General features: G+C 37.4%; 2 protein-coding genes across 5 annotated transcripts in view; one reads left to right on the top strand and one right to left on the bottom strand.

Moving 5' to 3' along the window:
• mmadhca (metabolism of cobalamin associated Da) overlaps nucleotides 1-11,377 on the top strand; it is a 97,387-nt gene extending 86,010 nt beyond the window's left edge. For both annotated transcript variants that reach the window (XM_089134359.1, XM_089134357.1), the window contains exon 8: nucleotides 10,707-11,377. In XM_089134359.1, coding sequence (XP_088990485.1) covers nucleotides 10,707-10,925 — 219 coding nt within the window. In that variant the 3' untranslated portion in view covers nucleotides 10,926-11,377. The remainder of the gene's footprint in view (nucleotides 1-10,706) is intronic.
• cep70 (centrosomal protein 70) lies at nucleotides 10,295-22,528 on the bottom strand. Of its 3 annotated transcripts, XM_089134346.1 has the most exons (17): nucleotides 22,410-22,528; nucleotides 21,936-21,958; nucleotides 21,440-21,539; nucleotides 20,967-21,090; nucleotides 19,671-19,851; nucleotides 19,192-19,367; nucleotides 18,225-18,284; nucleotides 18,022-18,136; nucleotides 17,861-17,949; nucleotides 17,637-17,714; nucleotides 17,467-17,569; nucleotides 16,678-16,776; nucleotides 15,383-15,541; nucleotides 13,176-13,325; nucleotides 12,930-13,098; nucleotides 12,731-12,845; nucleotides 10,295-11,452 (listed from the first exon to the last, which is right to left on the bottom strand). In XM_089134346.1, exons 2-17 carry the CDS (start codon nucleotides 21,942-21,944, stop codon nucleotides 11,293-11,295), a joined length of 1,887 nt encoding a protein of 628 aa, XP_088990472.1. In that variant the 5' UTR covers nucleotides 21,945-21,958; nucleotides 22,410-22,528; the 3' UTR covers nucleotides 10,295-11,292. The 3 variants fall into 3 exon arrangements, with proteins under 3 accessions (XP_088990472.1, XP_088990480.1, XP_088990477.1); XM_089134354.1 differs by lacking the exon at nucleotides 16,678-16,776; XM_089134351.1 differs by lacking the exons at nucleotides 21,936-21,958; nucleotides 22,410-22,528 and having other exon boundaries at nucleotides 10,295-11,206; nucleotides 11,373-11,452; nucleotides 21,440-21,551.
• Between the last annotated feature and the right edge of the window lie 533 nt (nucleotides 22,529-23,061).

The raw sequence follows: 23,061 nt of genomic DNA on the forward strand, positions 1-23,061 counted from the left end.
TTTTTGGCCGAAAAATTAAGTATCCCCAATCTTCTCGAAACTCTGGATTCTGATAGAGGGCACTGAGACATACACCTGAGTGCAAAAATGGAGGCTCTAGACCCTTCCAGAGCTGAGATATCGAAACTCAAAATTTCGACCCGAAAAAAAAACGACAGTGTTACCCCTTACGTTTTTTTTTTTTGGCCGAAAAATTAAGTGTCCCCAATCTTCTCGAAACTCTGGATTCTGATAGAGGGCACTGATACATACACCTGAGTGCAAAAATGGAGGCTCTAGACCCTTCCAGAGCTGAGATATCGAAACTCAAAATTTCGACCCGAAAAAAAAATGACAGTGTTACCCCTTACGTTTTTTTTTTTGGCCGAAAAATTAAGTGTCCCCAATCTTCCCGAAACTCTGGATTCTGATAGAGGGCACTGAGACATACACCTGAGTGCAAAAATGGAGGCTCTAGACCCTTCCAGAGCTGAGATATCGAAACTCAAAATTTCGACCCGAAAAAAAAACGACAGTGTTACCCCTTACGTTTTTTTTTTTGGCCGAAAAATTAAGTGTCCCCAATCTTCCCGAAACTCTGGATTCTGATAGAGGGCACTGAGACATACACCTGAGTGCAAAAATGGAGGCTCTAGACCCTTCCAGAGCTGAGATATCGAAACTCAAAATTTCGACCCGAAAAAAAAACGACAGTGTTACCCCTTACGTTTTTTTTTTGGCCGAAAAATTAAGTATCCCCAATCTTCTCGAAACTCTGGATTCTGATAGAGGGCACTGAGACATACACCTGAGTGCAAAAATGGAGGCTCTAGACCCTTCCAGAGCTGAGATATCGAAACTCAAAATTTCGACCCGAAAAAAAAACGACAGTGTTACCCCTTACGTTTTTTTTTTTGGGGCGAAAAATTAAGTATCCCCAATCTTCTCGAAACTCTGGATTCTGATAGAGGGCACTGAGACATACACCTGAGTGCAAAAATGGAGGCTCTAGACCCTTCCAGAGCTGAGATATCGAAACTCAAAATTTCGACCCGAAAAAAAAACGACAGTGTTACCCCTTACGTTTTTTTTTTTTGGCCGAAAAATTAAGTATCCCCAATCTTCTCGAAACTCTGGATTCTGATAGAGGGCACTGAGACATACACCTGAGTGCAAAAAAGGAGGCTCTAGACCCTTCCAGAGCTGAGATATCGAAACTCAAAATTTCGACCAGAAAAAAAAACGACAGTGTTACCCCTTACGTTTTTTTTTTTTGGCCGAAAAATTAAGTGTCCCCAATCTTCTCGAAACTCTGGATTCTGATAGAGGGCACTGAGACATACACCTGAGTGCAAAAATGGAGGCTCTAGACCCTTCCAGAGCTGAGATATCGAAACTCAAAATTTCGACCCGAAAAAAAAACGACAGTGTTACCCCTTACGTTTTTTTTTTTGGCCGAAAAATTAAGTGTCCCCAATCTTCCCGAAACTCTGGATTCTGATAGAGGGCACTGAGACATACACCTGAGTGCAAAAATGGAGGCTCTAGACCCTTCCAGAGCTGAGATATCGAAACTCAAAATTTCGACCCGAAAAAAAAACGACAGTGTTACCCCTTACGTTTTTTTTTTTTGGCCGAAAAATTAAGTGTCCCCAATCTTCCCGAAACTCTGGATTCTGATAGAGGGCACTGAGACATACACCTGAGTGCAAAAATGGAGGCTCTAAACCCTTCCAGAGCTGAGATATCGAAACTCAAAATTTCGACCCGAAAAAAAAACGACAGTGTTACCCCTTACGTTTTTTTTTTTTTGGCCGAAAAATTAAGTGTCCCCAATCTTCCCGAAACTCTGGATTCTGATAGATGGCACTGAGACATACACCTGAGTGCAAAAATGGAGGCTCTAGACCCTTCCAGAGCTGAGATATCGAAACTCAAAATTTCGACCCGAAAAAAAAACGACAGTGTTACCCCTTACGTTTTTTTTTTTTGGCCGAAAAATTAAGTGTCCCCAATCTTCTCGAAACTCTGGATTCTGATAGAGGGCACTGAGACATACACCTGAGTGCAAAAATGGAGGCTCTAGACCCTTCCAGAGCTGAGATATCGAAACTCAAAATTTCGACCCGAAAAAAAAACGACAGTGTTACCCCTTACGTTTTTTTTTTTGGCCGAAAAATTAAGTATCCCCAATCTTCTCGAAACTCTGGATTCTGATAGAGGGCACTGAGACATACACCTGAGTGCAAAAATGGAGGCTCTAGACCCTTCCAGAGCTGAGATATCGAAACTCAAAATTTCGACCCGAAAAAAAAACGACAGTGTTACCCCTTACGTTTTTTTTTTTTGGCCGAAAAATTAAGTGTCCCCAATCTTCTCGAAACTCTGGATTCTGATAGAGGGCACTGATACATACACCTGAGTGCAAAAATGGAGGCTCTAGACCCTTCCAGAGCTGAGATATCGAAACTCAAAATTTCGACCCGAAAAAAAAATGACAGTGTTACCCCTTACGTTTTTTTTTTTGGCCGAAAAATTAAGTGTCCCCAATCTTCCCGAAACTCTGGATTCTGATAGAGGGCACTGAGACATACACCTGAGTGCAAAAATGGAGGCTCTAGACCCTTCCAGAGCTGAGATATCGAAACTCAAAATTTCGACCCGAAAAAAAAACGACAGTGTTACCCCTTACGTTTTTTTTTTTGGCCGAAAAATTAAGTGTCCCCAATCTTCCCGAAACTCTGGATTCTGATAGAGGGCACTGAGACATACACCTGAGTGCAAAAATGGAGGCTCTAGACCCTTCCAGAGCTGAGATATCGAAACTCAAAATTTCGACCCGAAAAAAAAACGACAGTGTTACCCCTTACGTTTTTTTTTTGGCCGAAAAATTAAGTATCCCCAATCTTCTCGAAACTCTGGATTCTGATAGAGGGCACTGAGACATACACCTGAGTGCAAAAATGGAGGCTCTAGACCCTTCCAGAGCTGAGATATCGAAACTCAAAATTTCGACCCTAAAAAAAAACGACAGTGTTACCCCTTACGTTTTTTTTTTTGGGGCGAAAAATTAAGTATCCCCAATCTTCTCGAAACTCTGGATTCTGATAGAGGGCACTGAGACATACACCTGAGTGCAAAAATGGAGGCTCTAGACCCTTCCATAGCTGAGATATCGAAACTCAAAATTTCGACCCGAAAAAAAAACGACAGTGTTACCCCTTACGTTTTTTTTTTTTGGCCGAAAAATTAAGTATCCCCAATCTTCTCGAAACTCTGGATTCTGATAGAGGGCACTGAGACATACACCTGAGTGCAAAAAAGGAGGCTCTAGACCCTTCCAGAGCTGAGATATCGAAACTCAAAATTTCGACCCGAAAAAAAAACGACAGTGTTACCCCTTACGTTTTTTTTTTTTGGCCGAAAAATTAAGTGTCCCCAATCTTCTCGAAACTCTGGATTCTGATAGAGGGCACTGAGACATACACCTGAGTGCAAAAATGGAGGCTCTAGACCCTTCCAGAGCTGAGATATCGAAACTCAAAATTTCGACCCGAAAAAAAAACGACAGTGTTACCCCTTACGTTTTTTTTTTTGGCCGAAAAATTAAGTATCCCCAATCTTCTCGAAACTCTGGATTCTGATAGAGGGCACTGAGACATACACCTGAGTGCAAAAATGGAGGCTCTAGACCCTTCCAGAGCTGAGATATCGAAACTCAAAATTTCGACCCGAAAAAAAAACGACAGTGTTACCCCTTACGTTTTTTTTTTTGGGGCGAAAAATTAAGTATCCCCAATCTTCTCGAAACTCTGGATTCTGATAGAGGGCACTGAGACATACACCTGAGTGCAAAAATGGAGGCTCTAGACCCTTCCAGAGCTGAGATATCGAAACTCAAAATTTCGACCCGAAAAAAAAACGACAGTGTTACCCCTTACGTTTTTTTTTTTTTGGCCGAAAAATTAAGTATCCCCAATCTTCTCGAAACTCTGGATTCTGATAGAGGGCACTGAGACATACACCTGAGTGCAAAAAAGGAGGCTCTAGACCCTTCCAGAGCTGAGATATCGAAACTCAAAATTTCGACCAGAAAAAAAAACGACAGTGTTACCCCTTACGTTTTTTTTTTTTGGCCGAAAAATTAAGTGTCCCCAATCTTCTCGAAACTCTGGATTCTGATAGAGGGCACTGAGACATACACCTGAGTGCAAAAATGGAGGCTCTAGACCCTTCCAGAGCTGAGATATCGAAACTCAAAATTTCGACCCGAAAAAAAAACGACAGTGTTACCCCTTACGTTTTTTTTTTTGGCCGAAAAATTAAGTATCCCCAATCTTCTCGAAACTCTGGATTCTGATAGAGGGCACTGAGACATACACCTGAGTGCAAAAATGGAGGCTCTAGACCCTTCCAGAGCTGAGATATCGAAACTCAAAATTTCGACTCGAAAAAAAAACGACAGTGTTACCCCTTACGTTTTTTTTTTTTTGGCCGAAAAATTAAGTGTCCCCAATCTTCTCGAAACTCTGGATTCTGATAGAGGGCACTGATACATACACCTGAGTGCAAAAATGGAGGCTCTAGACCCTTCCAGAGCTGAGATATCGAAACTCAAAATTTCGACCCGAAAAAAAAACGACAGTGTTACCCCTTACGTTTTTTTTTTTGGCCGAAAAATTAAGTGTCCCCAATCTTCCCGAAACTCTGGATTCTGATAGAGGGCACTGAGACATACACCTGAGTGCAAAAATGGAGGCTCTAGACCCTTCCAGAGCTGAGATATTGAAACTCAAAATTTCGACCCGAAAAAAAAACGACAGTGTTACCCCTTACGTTTTTTTTTTTGGCCGAAAAATTAAGTGTCCCCAATCTTCCCGAAACTCTGGATTCTGATAGAGGGCACTGAGACATACACCTGAGTGCAAAAATGGAGGCTCTAGACCCTTCCAGAGCTGAGATATCGAAACTCAAAATTTCGACCCGAAAAAAAAAACGACAGTGTTACCCCTTACGTTTTTTTTTTTTTGGCCGAAAAATTAAGTATCCCCAATCTTCTCGAAACTCTGGATTCTGATAGAGGGCACTGAGACATACACCTGAGTGCAAAAATGGAGGCTCTAGACCCTTCCAGAGCTGAGATATCGAAACTCAAAATTTCGACCCGAAAAAAAAACGACAGTGTTACCCCTTACGTTTTTTTTTTTGACCGAAAAATTAAGTATCCCCAATCTTCTCGAAACTCTTGATTCTGATAGAGGGCACTGAGACATACACCTGAGTGCAAAAATGGAGGCTCTAGACCCTTCCAGAGCTGAGATATCGAAACTCAAAATTTCGACCCGAAAAAAAAACGACAGTGTTACCCCTTACGTTTTTTTTTTGGGGGGCGAAAAATTAAGTATCCCCAATCTTCTCGAAACTCTGGATTCTGATAGAGGGCACTGAGACATACACCTGAGTGCAAAAATGGAGGCTCTAGACCCTTCCAGAGCTGAGATATCAAAACTCAAAATTTCGACCCGAAAAAAAACGACAGTGTTACCCCTTACGTTTTTTTTTTTGGGGCTAAAAATTAAGTATCCCCAATCTTCTCGAAACTCTGGATTCTGATAGAGGGCACTGAGACATACACCTGAGTGCAAAAATGGAGGCTCTAGACCCTTCCAGAGCTGAGATATCGAAACTCAAAATTTCGACCCGAAAAAAAAACGACAGTGTTACCCCTTACGTTTTTTTTTTTTGGCCGAAAAATTAAGTATCCCCAATCTTCTCGAAACTCTGGATTCTGATAGAGGGCACTGAGACATACACCTGAGTGCAAAAATGGAGGCTCTAGACCCTTCCAGAGCTGAGATATCGAAACTCAAAATTTCGACCCGAAAAAAAAAACGACAGTGTTACCCCTTACGTTTTTTTTTTTTTGGCCGAAAAATTAAGTATCCCCAATCTTCTCGAAACTCTGGATTCTGATAGAGGGCACTGAGACATACACCTGAGTGCAAAAATGGAGGCTCTAGACCCTTCCAGAGCTGAGATATCGAAACTCAAAATTTCGACCCGAAAAAAAAACGACAGTGTTACCCCTTACGTTTTTTTTTTTTGGCCGAAAAATTAAGTATCCCCAATCTTCTCGAAACTCTGGATTCTGATAGAGGGCACTGAGACATACACCTGAGTGCAAAAATGGAGGCTCTAGACCCTTCCAGAGCTGAGATATAAAGAAACTCAAAATTTCGACCCGAAAAAAAACGACAGTGTTACCCCTTACGTTTTTTTTTTTGGCCGAAAAATTAAGTATCCCCAATCTTCTCGAAACTCTGGATTCTGATAGAGGGCACTGAGACATACACCTGAGTGCAAAAATGGAGGCTCTAGACCCTTCCAGAGCTGAGATATCGAAACTCAAAATTTCGACCCGAAAAAAAAACGACAGTGTTACCCCTTACGTATTTTTTTTTTGGGCGAAAAATTAAGTGTCCCCAATCTTCTCGAAACTCTGGATTCTGATAGAGGGCACTGAGACATACACCTGAGTGCAAAAATGGAGGCTCTAGACCCTTCCAGAGCTGAGATATCGAAACTCAAAATTTCGACCCGAAAAAAAAACGACAGTGTTACCCCTTACGTATTTTTTTTTTGGCCGAAAAATTAAGTGTCCCCAATCTTCTCGAAACTCTGGATTCTGATAGAGGGCACTGATACATACACCTGAGTGCAAAAATGGAGGCTCTAGACCCTTCCAGAGCTGAGATATCGAAACTCAAAATTTCGACCCGAAAAAAAAACGACAGTGTTACCCCTTACGTTTTTTTTTTTTGGCCGAAAAATTAAGTGTCCCCAATCTTCTCGAAACTCTGGATTCTGATAGAGGGCACTGAGACATACACCTGAGTGCAAAAATGGAGGCTCTAGACCCTTCCAGAGCTGAGATATCGAAACTCAAAATTTCGACCCGAAAAAAAAACGACAGTGTTACCCCTTACGTTTTTTTTTTTTTGGCCGAAAAATTAAGTATCCCCAATCTTCTCGAAACTCTGGATTCTGATAGAGGGCACTGATACATACACCTGAGTGCAAAAATGGAGGCTCTAGACCCTTCCAGAGCTGAGATACCGAAACTCAAAATTTCGACCCGAAAAAAAAACGACAGTGTTACCCCTTACGTTTTTTTTTTTTGGCCGAAAAATTAAGTATCCCCAATCTTCTCGAAACTCTGGATTCTGATAGAGGGCACTGAGACTTACACATTAGTGCAAAAATGGAGGCTCTAGACCCTTCCAGAGCTGAGATATCGAAACTCAAAATTTCGACCCGAAAAAAAAACGACAGTGTTACCCCTTACGTTTTTTTTTTTTGGCCGAAAAATTAAGTATCCCCAATCTTCTCGAAACTCTGGATTCTGATAGAGGGCACTGAGACATACACCTGAGTGCAAAAATGGAGGCTCTAGACCCTTCCAGAGCTGAGATATCGAAACTCAAAATTTCGACCCAAAAAAAAACGACAGTGTTACCCCTTACGTTTTTTTTTTTGGCCGAAAAATTAAGTATCCCCAATCTTCTCGAAACTCTGGATTCTGATAGAGGGCACTGAGACATACACCTGAGTGCAAAAATGGAGGCTCTAGACCCTTCCAGAGCTGAGATATCGAAACTCAAAATTTCGACCCGAAAAAAAAACGACAGTGTTACCCCTTACGTATTTTTTTTTTGGGCGAAAAATTAAGTGTCCCCAATCTTCTCGAAACTCTGGATTCTGATAGAGGGCACTGAGACATACACCTGAGTGCAAAAATGGAGGCTCTAGACCCTTCCAGAGCTGAGATATCGAAACTCAAAATTTCGACCCGAAAAAAAAACGACAGTGTTACCCCTTACGTATTTTTTTTTTGGCCCAAAAATTAAGTGTCCCCAATCTTCTCGAAACTCTGGATTCTGATAGAGGGCACTGATACATACACCTGAGTGCAAAAATGGAGGCTCTAGACCCTTCCAGAGCTGAGATATCGAAACTCAAAATTTCGACCCGAAAAAAAAACGACAGTGTTACCCCTTACGTTTTTTTTTTTTGGCCGAAAAATTAAGTGTCCCCAATCTTCTCGAAACTCTGGATTCTGATAGAGGGCACTGAGACATACACCTGAGTGCAAAAATGGAGGCTCTAGACCCTTCCAGAGCTGAGATATCGAAACTCAAAATTTCGACCCGAAAAAAAAACGACAGTGTTACCCCTTACGTTTTTTTTTTTTGGCCGAAAAATTAAGTATCCCCAATCTTCTCGAAACTCTGGATTCTGATAGAGGGCACTGATACATACACCTGAGTGCAAAAATGGAGGCTCTAGACCCTTCCAGAGCTGAGATATCGAAACTCAAAATTTCGACCCGAAAAAAAAACGACAGTGTTACCCCTTACGTTTTTTTTTTTTGGCCGAAAAATTAAGTATCCCCAATCTTCTCGAAACTCTGGATTCTGATAGAGGGCACTGAGACATACACCTGAGTGCAAAAATGGAGGCTCTAGACCCTTCCAGAGCTGAGATATTGAAACTCAAAATTTCGACCCGAAAAAAAAACGACAGTGTTACCCCTTACGTTTTTTTTTTTTGGCCGAAAAATTAAGTATCCCCAATCTTCTCGAAACTCTGGATTCTGATAGAGGGCACTGAGACATACACCTGAGTGCAAAAATGGAGGCTCTAGACCCTTCCAGAGCTGAGATATCGAAACTAAAAATTTCGACCCGAAAAAAAACGACAGTGTTACCCCTTACGTTTTTTTTTTTGGCCGAAAAATTAAGTATCCCCAATCTTCTCGAAACTCTGGATTCTGATAGAGGGCACTGAGACATACACCTGAGTGCAAAAATGGAGGCTCTAGACCCTTCCAGAGCTGAGATATCGAAACTCAAAATTTCGACCCGAAAAAAAAACGACAGTGTTACCCCTTACGTATTTTTTTTTTGGGCGAAAAATTAAGTGTCCCCAATCTTCTCGAAACTCTGGATTCTGATAGAGGGCACTGAGACATACACCTGAGTGCAAAAATGGAGGCTCTAGACCCTTCCAGAGCTGAGATATCGAAACTCAAAATGTCGACCCGAAAAAAAAATGACAGTGTTACCCCTTACGTTTTTTTTTTTTGGCCGAAAAATTAAGTATCCCCAATCTTCTCAAAACTCTGGATTCTGATAGAGGGCCATGAGACTTAGACCTGAGTGCAACAATGGAGGCTCTAGACCCTGCCAGAGCTGAGATATCGAAATTCAAAATTTCAACCAGAAAAAAAAAAAGTGTTACCCCTTACGTTTTTTTTGGGGGGGGGGCTTTAAATTAAGTTTCTCCAATCTTCTCAAAACTCTGGATTCTGATAGAGGGACACGAGACTTAGACTTGAGTGCAAAAATGGAGGCTGTAGACCCTTCCAGAGCCGAGATATCGAAACTCAAAATTTCCACCCAAAAAAAAAAAACGACAGTGGTACCCCTTTCGTTTTTTGGGCGAGAAATTAAGTTCCTCCAATCTTCTCAAAACTCTGGATTCTGATAGAGGGCACTGAGACTTAGACCTGAGTAAACACGATCATTTTTTCCTCAATTACGCAGTAGACACCTGAAGGTATGTTGAAAGACATTCAATAGATTGTAGGCAGGATTCTGTCCATTTGCAGCTTATTCCATGAACGTCAGGGTTAGTACTTTTCAAATATAGTCGGTTACTGGACAAATAGTGGGTTTTTAAACACGTGGTTTTTAGCTTAGCTTTCAAAATATTTGGATATCTCAGCTCTGGAAGGGTCTAGAGCCTCCATTTTTGCACTCAGGTCTAAGTCCCAAGGCCATCTATCAGAATCCAGAGTTTCAAGAAGATGAGAGCAACTCAAAATTTCTAACCGAAAAAAAAAAAACGATAAGTGTTTCGTTTCCTTTCGTTTTTTTTTTTTTGGTGCGAAAAAATAAGTTTCTCCAATCTTCTTGAAACTCTGGATTCTGATAGAGGGCCATGAGACTTAGACCTGAGTGCAAAAATGGAGGCTCTAGACCCTTCCAGAACTGAGATATCCAAATATTTTGAAAGCTAAGCTAAAAACCACGTGTTTAAAAACCCACTATTTGTCCAGTAACCGACTATATTTGAAAAGTACTAACCCTGACGTTCATGGAATAAGCTGCAAATGGACAGAATCCTGCCTACAATCTATTGAATGTCTTTCAACATACCTTCAGGTGTCTACTGCGTAATTGAGGAAAAAATGATCGTGTTTACTCGCGCGCCACGCTGCCACTTGAAATGAGGAGCCTAGTAGGCCTACACGCCCCATCAAAGAGTGCCAAAACACCATTTATTGTTTGAATTTCGTGATCAAATAGACAGAATTTGAAAGATTACAACTGGCTTGTTATCGAAAGTGACAAAACACGGAGCTTGTTATTTGGTGTTAATGGTGGTTAGGCAACAAAACTGAATTCGTTGTGTACTGTACATAAGACATGAGGTCCATTGAGCCGGGCTGGGCGGGTCCGGGGTAGCAGGGCGGAATGCCACAGCAAGTGCTTGGGAGCATCTCGGCTCGGCGCATTAATATCATCCCTTGTGAAAAGTCCTCTCCTTCTCTAGAGTGATGATATTACTGCGCCGAATCGAAATATCCACTTAGAAAAAAGTATCACTTTAAAAGGTTTGCATACATTCATCATTCACAAATTGATGTATTTTTCTTATTGCAGTTTTTTGGCGATCAGACGGCAGACTCCGTTCTCCAGCAGGATGTTCAGCGTCACGCTGGCTTTCACATCGAGGACCTGGCGTCTTGTACGGTCATACGTCACGTATCAAAGGAGACGCCCACTTTTGTGTTGACACTAATCACGAACGCGCCTTCCAACAGTCTGATCATGGAGAAACTTCTTCAAGGACACTCCAGCTCTTCAGAGGAAGTGGACTGATGGACGTTTTCTGCACAGTATTTCTACCCCAAAAAATAGTAGTTTCTTAAAATGAAAGAGATTTTGAATACGAGATGTTACAGAAACCATGCTGTTGTGAGCCGATTCTGAAAACACAGCAAAAATGCTAATTTATTTATAAAATATGAACAAAAATTATTTTCTAATACACAGCAACACACTTAAATTCAGTCCTGAAACCACGTGGTGCTTTACAACACATCAGCCTTTAGTCTTGAGAGTGCGTACGGTCGGCAAAACATCATCTAGAGTCAAGACATCTGAAAAAGAGAGGAAACTGGAACTCAACTAGTGCCACAACACAATGTTAATGTCAGTTTGATTATGTTTTTAGGTTTCAGATACACTAGAATACAGATGTACTGTATGTACTTTTCATTTGAGTTTGACTGACTCTTGCTGAACATGAATAAAGTTTGGTCTCACCCAGAGTTTGCAGAAGCTCCAGTATAAATGAGTGGAAAACCGGAAAGAATTCCTCATGTTCCTTCAGCTTGACGATGATACTGTTAAATACAAATGTCACTATGAAAACACCTGCTGCCTGTTGTTCACTTGCAGTTTCCAAACGAAGAAATGAGCCTTCCTGTATTTTGTGTAAATTGTTTCTGTTACCATTATCATTCAAATTGATATTAAATTGACCTAAAACATTCAAACATTTTTAAGAAATCATGATTTCGCAAATGAACTCAAATGCAATTTTTTCATATTTAATCATTTTTAAAAACCATTTTTACATAAATAAAAGGAATAAAATTCATTAATGTACTGGTTATCATAAAATAATGAGCTAAACTTACATGTACTTAAGTTATAAATTATTGTATTATGAAAACATGAAACAATTTTATTTATTAACTTAAATACTGTAAAAATGAACAAATTGAAATATTATTCTTTAGATGGTCGATGCATGAAATTAAATGAGAAAATGTATCCTTTAATATTTTTTTAATAAACCATTCTACAAATAAAAATAAAACTGAATGTCAGTTTGTACTAGAAGTTGCATAATGGATAAAAGCGTCTGCTTAATGTAATGTAAGACGTTTGTAACACTTAACTATAAGTGTTCAATTCACCAACAGTGAATTTATTATAAAATATTGAACAAAATGTGTTAATTACTATATATAATATGTTACAATTTAATACTAAAAAATGTTTTGTTCATTGTTAGGTTATGATACCTAATTAATGTAAACAAAATATTTGTTGATGGATGTAAATGGAAAAATGTATATTTAATCATTAAGTCCATTTAAATGCAGATCCATTCAATTATTAAATATATAAATGTGAATTAATTATTATTTTAAATAATTTAAAATACATTAAATTATGATATATATATATATATATATATATCATTCTTGCATAAATGTAATCAATTTACATGAGCTATTAATTTAATTTATTTCGTTAATTACTACAAAAATAAATGTTAATTACTTGATATAGATTTTCACATTTAATTCCATGCATAAACTATATATATTATAAACAATTTTACATAAATTAAAGCATTGAATAGAATGTCAATTTAGTTACTACGTTAGGTGTGATGAAAAACATTTATCAATCGGGTAAATGTTAATGTTTTGAACATTTCAAGTAGTTTAAATTAATAAGTAGAGTTGATAAATGACGAGAAAACACTGTTTAGTTAGTTCATGCATTAGCTAATGCTAACAATCATAAAGTGTTGCCTGCCTAAATGTTTTACACACAATTGTTCTGCATTGAGCAGAATAAAAAATTCAAACAAAACATGGACATACCTGTCAATGTCGCTGCTTTCCAGGAGGCTGTGGAGCTCCTGACTTGCGACGTTTCCTGACTGGGACACAATTGTGGCTACTTTGTTGACAACCTCGCTAGGGGGCGCTCTGTCATCTATCACAAGATATGAGAACATTAATTCAGAAAGGACGAGGAAGCTCACACGTCTCATGTACATATGCTCAGACATCTCAATACCCAATTCCAGAACATCTCTGAGGTTCCTCATGGCGTTGTTCATCTCGCCCAGCTTGGTGTAGACCTCATTCATGCGAGGATAGACTCCTGTCAACGACGGGGCGTCGAAAAGTTTCTGGAAGTGGGCGACCATGGACTCCAGGGTGTGTCTGGTGGGACTCCGCAGAACCTGAGGAACGGTGAGAATACCATCAGCTAATGGATTATTAAGAACGCTAAGGGGAGATTTGAGTTTAGGAGAAGAACCTTGTCTTCTGATGCCGTCTCATCGAGAAGCGTGTCGACGATAAGCATCAAGTCTTCCACACGGACGGAATCTGAAGATGTGGTAATGCTGCTCTCGGGCTGCCATGGCAACAATCGCTTCTCCAGTCTGTTGAGGGCACGATGAAGATCCTAGCAAACCAAAGCAATCACATTCAAACCCACTGATTTCCTTCTGCAGTTAAGGTGAGGTCACATTAGCAATATTTCAGTGTGAGCTGTGCTTCACACACAGTCAACAATGCACCTGTTTTTAGGGATGCACCAAAATGAACATTTTGGCTGATACAGATAAAAGATAATTATTTATATATAAAAGCCGATATATTGGCCGATAAATCTAAATCCAAATTTTTATATAATTTTGAGAGCTTGATTATAAAAACAAAAGTCTCACCATTAAATGTCATGTCCTAAGCACAAAGTTATAACGTTCTCATATTTTCCTTTTTTAAGAGATTCCAATCACATTTCAATCAATTCAAAACCATCATGGTTTACAGTGCACATCCAAAGTGTCTCAGCTGAAGGAATATAAACTGAAATGACTGGATTGTGCATGTGAAGAGACGTCGAACAGTAAATCGGACCACACTTTTAGTTAGATAAAATTTCGGCAAAGTTTTGTGGCCACAATATACACAGTCGATAGTGTAGCGATGTATGAAGTCACTTTCAAACCAAGAAGCTTTCTGCTGGTATACAGGGTGAGTGCACGTAAATCTTTTACCCTCAAGCGAAGTTCCCAATCGTATAGATTCTTTTAACTGTCCGTCAATATAAATTTCTCAGAATACAGTGGTCAAATACTGAAACTTGAGTCTTAATTGTATCTTTTTAATGATGTATAGTTTGTCAAGGTAAAAACATTCAATCTTATAGTAACTTTGAACTATTAAAAAAAAAAAACACTTGTGCGCCGACGCACTGGCAACGGTTAACGGGTTTAAGATACAGGTGCTGTGCCAAATTATTACCCCCCTAGTTGAAATCAGTACCTGATTGCCTAATCCCCTAATCCCAACCCCGCCCCCACATCCTAAACCTACCAATGCTAGGGCGGTAATAATTTGGCGGGGGTCAAAATTCGGCACAACACCTGTTAAACTCGTTTGCTATGCTAATATTTACCTGAGTGTCCTTCTTCTGTTGGGGCTGACGTTACGTGTTTCTTTCACTGCTGTTTTGAGGCGTGAGATCATCGACATGATTATGATAAAGAAAATAAAACAAGATAAGATGTTAAAATCCCTAAAAGGAGGCTGAATTTACCAGGATGCGTTTAATAGGGAAACCAGTGACCGGTATGTGGATAAAACGGCACTTTTAACGGGTTGGATCCATTTGAAATTTCCAACAAACAGTGGGAGCACAGTACGTTAGGCAAACTTAATCCGGACAAACTGGTAAACTGCGCTCCACGTTAGCTGCAAGTTTAGTAACAGTTATAGTGCTAACAACCATTCAAACATGTAACATACTTTTAACTATGTGTTTCAATAGTGTAGTAACATTAGCTGTTTTAAGCAAAACTCAAGTCAGTAAGCAAAACGATGCTAAAGCAAGAGGGTAGCAACAGGACAACAGAGACTGACAGGTCCGATAAATGTTATGAGAATATTAAAATACGGGATGTTTTACAAGAAAATACTAAAACGGGAAGACAGCGGGAAAAGAGCTCAAGTTAAGCTAAGTTAAGCTAAAGTTACTAACTACACTTTTGAAACACACAGTTAAAAGTACATGTGTGAATGAGTTACTAAACTAGCAGGTAAGTGGAGCGCATCTTAACGTTACCTTTGTCCAGATTACTGTGTTCCCACTGTTTGCCGACTGATCCAAACCATTAAAAGTGCAGGTTTAGTCCACCTACCGGTCACTGGCTTCCCTATTTAACATAAATTCGGAAAAATCCAAAAATCCCGGTAAATTCCACAACCTTTTAGGGATTTCAACATTTTTTTATCTTTTCTTTATCCCAACTCTACTGCTGCTTCTCCTCGTTCGACTTTCTGGTATGTTTACATGCGCGAAGCTGCCAACATGGCCGCCACGTCAATAATGACGTCACGACGCCCAAGCCCTATTGAAATGACTAGATTTCACCCACGAAAATTCACCGAACAAAGCTAAACGTGATCACACCTTTAGCTAAATTCATTGCCCAAAAGTTTGCCAGTTTTACTCACTGCTAGAGAGGTTAATTGTTTGCTCCAAACATCCAGGGTGGAAACAATCAGCTCAAACTCCGACTCCAGGCCGAGCTCTAGGTTAGATTGAACACGCTGCCTCAGCAAACCCAACGGAGCCCTCGGATTGGTCAGGACAGATGTGATGTCATGTAGGATCTGCCAGGTAAATCAGATCAGAATGAAATATATAATAACTAACAAGATTAGAGAAATTTCATTTAAATTATTACACAAGTGTTACCCTGCTAAAGCTTTTTTGGAAAAGATTTAAGTCAGATCTAGACACAAGTTGTTCTTTTTGTGGCGCACCTGATGAGACTGCTCTCCATATATTCTGGGACTGTCCTCACACACAGTTATTTTGGGTTGAATTTTATTAAACGCAATGTGCTTTCGGGTTTTTCCTTACTCTTTAACGATCTACTGTTTGGCTTCTTTAATATATAAAAAGCTAAATTTAATGAGTATTTTATTATTAATTTGTTGTTATTCCTTTCACATTCACCGTAGTAAATGTATGCAGCAGAATCCCTTATTCATTGTTTTTAGAAGAGAGGTTCACCAATACATCCAAAACTTGTTTGAACTTAAACTTATTGAACTTAATTTATTTTATTAATGCATTCTGTTCTGTTTTTTTATGTTTTTTTTTTAATGTATAGTATGAGTATACATACAGGCTATAAGCATATGTGCTGTATTGCTTTCATTATTTTTCCTGTGTGCAGCAGTTTGTATATTGTTGTAATCTACTTGTATTTTTGATACCTTGGCATTAAAAAAAATAAATAAATCATAATGTCAGAAAGGCGTCAGCTACATTCCCAATGGAACAGTAGCGCACTGCACTCTATTTTAAAATAGTATGTTAAATAGCATGCGTTATGCAAAAAACATTGTCACATGACCTCATTTAAAGCACACCAGAGCTCATTTAGCAAGTTTCATCATTTTTGCATACAAATATCTCATCTTTCGTCAGTCAAAAACGTATTGATAGTATTGAAAACAGAAAGTCAAGTTGAGCGCATTGTGTTGTTGGATACAAAATATTGCACACTGTGTTTAAAAGTGCAGTATAACGGCAAAAGTTCACCAACAAAAAAGTAGTGAAGCACGATACTCCATGTTGGATTGGATGTTCTGTTGGTCAATGCAGTAAATTTGTCTATACATAAAACCATATTCTTTACATACAGCATTCAGTATACCAAAGAGTAGTATCACAGTATGCCATTTCAAACTGTGATAAATGTGAGCAAATTGAGATACGAATCAGTTTTTAAGTTCACCTTCTCCAGTTTGGAGGCAGATTCAGCCTGTTTGCATCGAACTTTCACCGCAGAAATGAGATGATTGACATTCTGCACACCGAGTTCTGTACAAACATCCTGGAAAACAACCAATGACTTATAAACCTCTAGAATCTGATTCAAAGCAGTGTTATTGTAGCAGTATTATTAAGAAACTATTACAATCTTTATACATTTAAAAATGTGTTTTTTCATATTTTCTGTTTTCATTTGAACTAAAACGTTTGAGCAATTTTTGTCATTTTTATTTTAAAATGTCTATATAATTTTTTTTCAGTTAGTTATTTTAGTACATCAAGTAAAACTAAATGAAAAAAGCTTAAATAACATGTTTATATTTTAATTCAGTTAACATTTATTTATTTATTTTAAATAACACATTTTTATGGGTTTAGTTAACTATAAAACCCTACTTTGCTGATTTAGTTGTGCATCTACTAATTTAAATAATAAAATACTTTTTTTTTTTTTGAAAAATCACAATTACTGGGCGAGGAATTTTAACAATAATAATAATAAACAAAATAATAAAAAAATCTATATATATATATATATATATATATATATATATATAAACAATTCTGATATAAAATATTTTGGAATTTAAAATAATTAAATCAATAAAAATAAACCTCCCCAAAATAAACAAACTAAAATAATTTGCAGGATTACTTGTGTTTGCAATTACTAATCAAATTCTAATTTAAAAAATAAATATACAAATTAAACGCATACATTTTAAAACCATAAATACAAATCTCCACACACCGTAAGGTGTCTCTTGCAGTTGGATTCGTCCAGGTGCTGGATGCTGGTGTTATCCGTGTTTGGCGTCTCAGCCGAGTCCTGTGTTTTGAGTGCTTGAGTTGACCTGTTCAACGAGTCATTTATTAGCTTGATTCATTACAAGAACAGTGTTCGCTCACTGCAGATCTTACCTGATGTTGCTCTGCTGAATCATTCGGTCCATGCGTCTCAACTGCTTTTTGCAGGTCTTGAGCTCTTTAATGGTGGGTCTAAAATATGTAAAAGATGTCACCAAATAAACCAATTGCAACAATCAGGTTATGAAAGTAAAAACTAAATTTTCTCTATCTGGAAAAGTTGGCGGACACTAATGCTACTCTATAGTAAGTAAAAGCTCCAAAAGAGTGGTATCAACCTGGACTCCAGATCTTCTTTTAACCGCTGGATTTGGGTCCTGAGTTCTTCTCGCTGGGCTTTCGTCTCCTTCAGCTGCTCCTGGTATGACTGCAGTCGAACAGAACCATGTTTACGTGTCAAGACGGGGAACAGAAATAAAACGTTTATCATTGATCATACCTTTAAAAGGGTTTTATAGTTGGAGGAATAGTCAGTGGCATCTTTCTCCACTGTGGATCTGTTCTTCTGGGAGTTTGAGGAGTCCTTCTTCTCTCCTGAGCTGCTTTTATACAGTCTGCAGGAAAACATGACACTGATGTTTTGAGGAAAATTCATCAATAATTGAAAATTATTCGTAATTGAAAATTATTTCATATGCTTACATTAGTTCATTACGTAGCTGTTGTATTTGGGACTCGTACACGTCAATGACGTCCAAAATTCTTTAAAGAAAAAAAAAAGTGTCAGCTTCTGCAAGCCCAGAAACAAATGATTTGTTCTCTTGCAATTACGTAAGTTGATTTTTTAAAAATACTTATACAAAACAATTTTGGAAAATGTAAAATTGTTTTGTAAAAATCAATTTAAAAAAAGGTAATCAAAACATTCTAATGTAAATAATACAATTAAAATAATAAATATAAAAATAATTAATTTAAAAGTGAAATGTATAATTTAAAAAAATATTAACAACATACTATAATCTATTTAGGCTAATGACTTTCTATTTTTTGCAATTACTTGGTGAGGATTTTTAATAGAAATAATAAATAAAAGAAATGGAGATTTATGAATAATTTTAAACAATAAAAATAAGCCTCTCCAAAATAAAATAAATACAAATAATTTGCAGGGGTACTTGTGACTAATGACTTCCACAATTACTAAACAAATTTAATTTAAATAATAAATACATAAACAAAAATCGATTAAAATAATAAATATAATAAATACAAAAAATAAGAATTATGAGAGATAACTGAGCGATTTATAAATTATAAATTAAAACACAATATAATTCAAATAAAATCTAATTCAAAAATAAAATCATTTTTTTTAAACGTTCGCATTTATATAAAGAGAGAGATTTATTACTTATTTATTTTAGAACATTTAGAAATTCTAATTCTAATTCTTTGAATACTTTTGACCAATGACTGAGTTGTTCACAATTACTAAAACAATTCTAATTTAAATTATATATATATATATATATATATATAATTAAAATAATAATAATAATAATAGTAAAATAGAAATGTCTTATAACATTTTTAAGATGAATTTTTTAATTATGAATTTCCATGGCATAAACACACAGCCAATCCCATGATCCTCTTTGGCACTCACTGCTGGTCGCTGGTGGAGTTGTGTCGGGCTGATCTGCGGTGGATCTGTTGGAAAGCCTGGTTCTGGCGGGTCACACGTCTCTCCTCGTCCTTCACAACGTACTGGAGCTTCTTCTGCAGATGAGACACTTGCTCCTTCTCCTGAGAAAGCTTCTGCTCCAGAGACTGACAGCGCTTCTGCACGGACACACAAACACACAAAACACCAGTTTTTAATGGACAATTCTGATAACTAAAAAGCAGGATATTAGAGGTCCAGTAAGCAATTTCTGAGAAACGCTGTTAAAAGTGGATCAGGCCAAGCACCAAAACACACTTGTAGCCAATCAGCAGTAGAGGGTGTGTCCACTCATGATGGGGTAGGAGAGAGAGTGAGAAAGTGAGATTTGAGACTTGATAAAGAGACTTCCACTCTTGCATTGTGTGTTTGTTTTGGGTGTTTCTTATAAATCGCTTACTGCACCTTAAATGCATGAATACCTCAGCATCTCTCTTTTCCTGTTGCAGCTGTTGGAACTGGCCGTGCTGTTGGGCCGCTTTACTGATGTATGAGTCCTCTAAGTCTTGAACTTTGACCTTCACCCCATCCAGGATGCCCTCCAGCTCGACAGCCCTCTGAGACTGCTGGGCGGCTCGCGTCTGATGCTGCTTCACTTCCTCTCTGAAAATGACGAAAGCATCTTAGCATCTGCTAGTGTTTGCACTTCCAGTTGGCATAGATCAGCGGTGTTATGGAATGAGCTGGGAACACGTCTGTCCTGTCAGCTGATCTCATATCTCTACACATCTCGGATTATATCACATTACAGCAGGTGGTCAGCACCACTATCGTTTACATTATTGAGCATGTGTCCTCCCTGGAGAAACAACATGTGCTAAACAATTCAAATATTAAAGAGTCTATGATGAAATGTTAATCAACAAAGGAGTAAAAAACATGTGTATGTGAAGTAATACTTAGTGTCGAGGTCATATTTCACCCCCAAATTATATTTTGCATAAAGAAAACAAAGTCTACTTACCAGCGATTTTTTTATTGTGACATTATTTTCATAAAAAATATAAAAGCACATCTTTCTTTGAAAATATCATCATCATCATATTTATTATCAAAATCAACATGACTTAAAGTCAGTACAACATATGTCACCATGGTGGATAAAAACTTTTTTTTGCATTACGGTAATGAGAATTGTCATAAAAATAATGTTGCAGTGAAAACATTTGTAAAGGCTCCAAAAATTATATTTTGCATAAAGAAAACAAAGTCTACTTTTAAGAGACCTAAGATTTTTTTTTAATGTGACATTATTTTCATATAAAATATAAAAGCACATATTTCTTTGAAAATATCATCGCAATGAATAAAAAAACTGTAATATAGTATTGAAATTATTTTATATATATATATATATATATATATATGTAAGATTTAATATTCATATATAATTTTCATATATATATATATATATATATATTTTTTTTTTTTTCCTGTAACTATTTTAATTATTATTTTATTAATTATTTCTCGGTTATGGTCAATAAACAAAATGACAGTCGATATTGTATAGTCTTTTGACTGATATTAATTATGAAAAATAGACATTTTGGCATTAGCTTCACTTGCTTTATGCAAAATATAATGTTGTACTTGACCTGGATATGGTAACAGGTATTGTGAAATTCACTCTACTAAACATACGTAAGTTGTGTCATAACCCAATATATAAACATATTAAAGCATATTAATTATGCATCTGTGAATGCTGGACTCACTTTAATTGGCTGTTGGACTGAATGAGCTCTTGAATTAGACCTTGTCTCCTTTCAGAATCCGACAGCATAGTCTTCAACATCATGCGGAAGTCAGAAGCAGACTTGCGGTCTAACAAAACCAAATCTAGACAAAAAAACAAACAACATCACAGAAATGTTGGTCAACACTGATAATTAATATGTATTTATTTGGTCAGTAGCCTGAAAGATAACTGATATTATACATCTACATTGTTTTAGTATGTTGTTGTTGTTTTTTTTATTATTATTTAATAAATTAAATATATTAAAACCCTATGTTTACTACACAACTATTAGCCTTTTATCAGCACAAAAATATCTATAATTGTTTTATTTTCTTCAAAAGAAATCAAGCATCTAAACATTTTAATTTACATAGCCTTGATTTTTTCTAAACACATAAATATTCATACACCACAAGAACACATCAGTGATATTTCTTTAAACATTACCTGCGAGGTTCTTGTTCTCTGTTGGATCTGCAAAGTTGACAGGTTTGAACCCATGATGCTGCAGCAACCTGTTCACAGCGTCCCACTCTCTCTGCTCCTGCTGCAAGAGCATTGCAACATGTTATATTCACATGCATTATTACATGTGACCTCATGTCATACACTAATACATGCTGAAACATCCGAAACAACAGCAAAAATATCTGAATAGTCTCAATTCTGCTACCTGAAACTGGCTGTAGGTCCACAAAAATACGTATGTTTTGTCCCTGGACTGCAATGCTGTAGTCAAAGCTTTTCTATCCATCTTTATCATGAAAAGCTACAACACTATTTTAAGCATCTTCTTGTGACTTCCACCTTTCCTTCAACCTGATCAGCACTGCAACCCCCCTCTATCCAACCACAGCAGGTGGAGGGAACCGACATAGATCGGATTACTATCCCTACTATCAGATAGAACAATAAGGACATGATGGAAAGAGAGACTGCTCACCTGCTCCATCCTGAGCTGAAACCCTGTAAGAAAACAGATGCATGTTTAGTTTGTAATGCATGCATTTACACACATCCATTGGTTAAAGTGACATTTTGTTTGTCAATTTGTGTTAGATATGGTATTAAACGCTAATACTTCAGGGAATACAATCGTATTATTGTATTTGTGAATTAAAAGACATACTAAAAGACATCCAAGACTAGTGTTCAAAGACATACTAACAAAAAATAAACTAAACTGCAACCATACAGTATTCTTGGAAGTAAAGGAAGTTAGTACTATTTAATAAAAGTATATTATTTCAATACCATGGCAAAATATGATACTGCAATGCCCAAAAACATGGTATTACCATGGTAAACAAACACAAAATGAGCAGTCTAGAAACACTGCAGGAAAAACGGTGTATACAAATGCGGCTTGAATTACATTTAAGTAAAACATTTCCAACAAAATTCATTTAAACCATACCTTAAAACACTAATGGGTAAGTACGCCTTCAATTTATCATTTTATATACGGATCAACACTGTTTATTGTTTCAAAACGGTTTCAAATAACAGCGGAAACTGACGGACGAAACACTTCCCGTCTTTAGACCAATAGGAGGACAGAATGACTAAACCACGCCCATTACGTTGTTTGCGCCTCAGGACTGACGTTTCCCTCTTTAAAAACTGGCATGTAGCTAGTACTCGTGTCCACTAGAGGGCTGCATAACCATTAAAGGTGGGTAATAATTATATGGGTATTTCTTTTACTGTCTATGGGTATTATTTTATATTATGTAAATGCATCGTACAATATTTAATTATAATATTTATATTTGTTAATTATTCAATAATACTAAAAAAACAGTTGGAATGTATAGGGGGAAATGCCTTGTTTGATAATAGTAGAAATTGAAAATTGACATAAAATGCAAACATGACCTGTTCCATAATCAATTTTAACAGACAGCATTTATTGAGACTCTAATCTCATTGACGGATTCTGTATGGCATCTCGTGTCGCCCTTCTTGTAGTGTGCCATAGACACGTAGTGTGGTGCACCGTGCAGCCATGGTTTGGAAAGGGCCAACTCACCTGCGGGTGAAGGTCAGCACGCAAATATTAAAGATTT

The sequence above is a fragment of the Pimephales promelas genome, chromosome 2, assembly GCF_988280905.1.
Source record: "Pimephales promelas chromosome 2, fPimPro1.hap1.1, whole genome shotgun sequence".
NCBI lineage: Eukaryota > Metazoa > Chordata > Actinopteri > Cypriniformes > Leuciscidae > Pimephales > Pimephales promelas.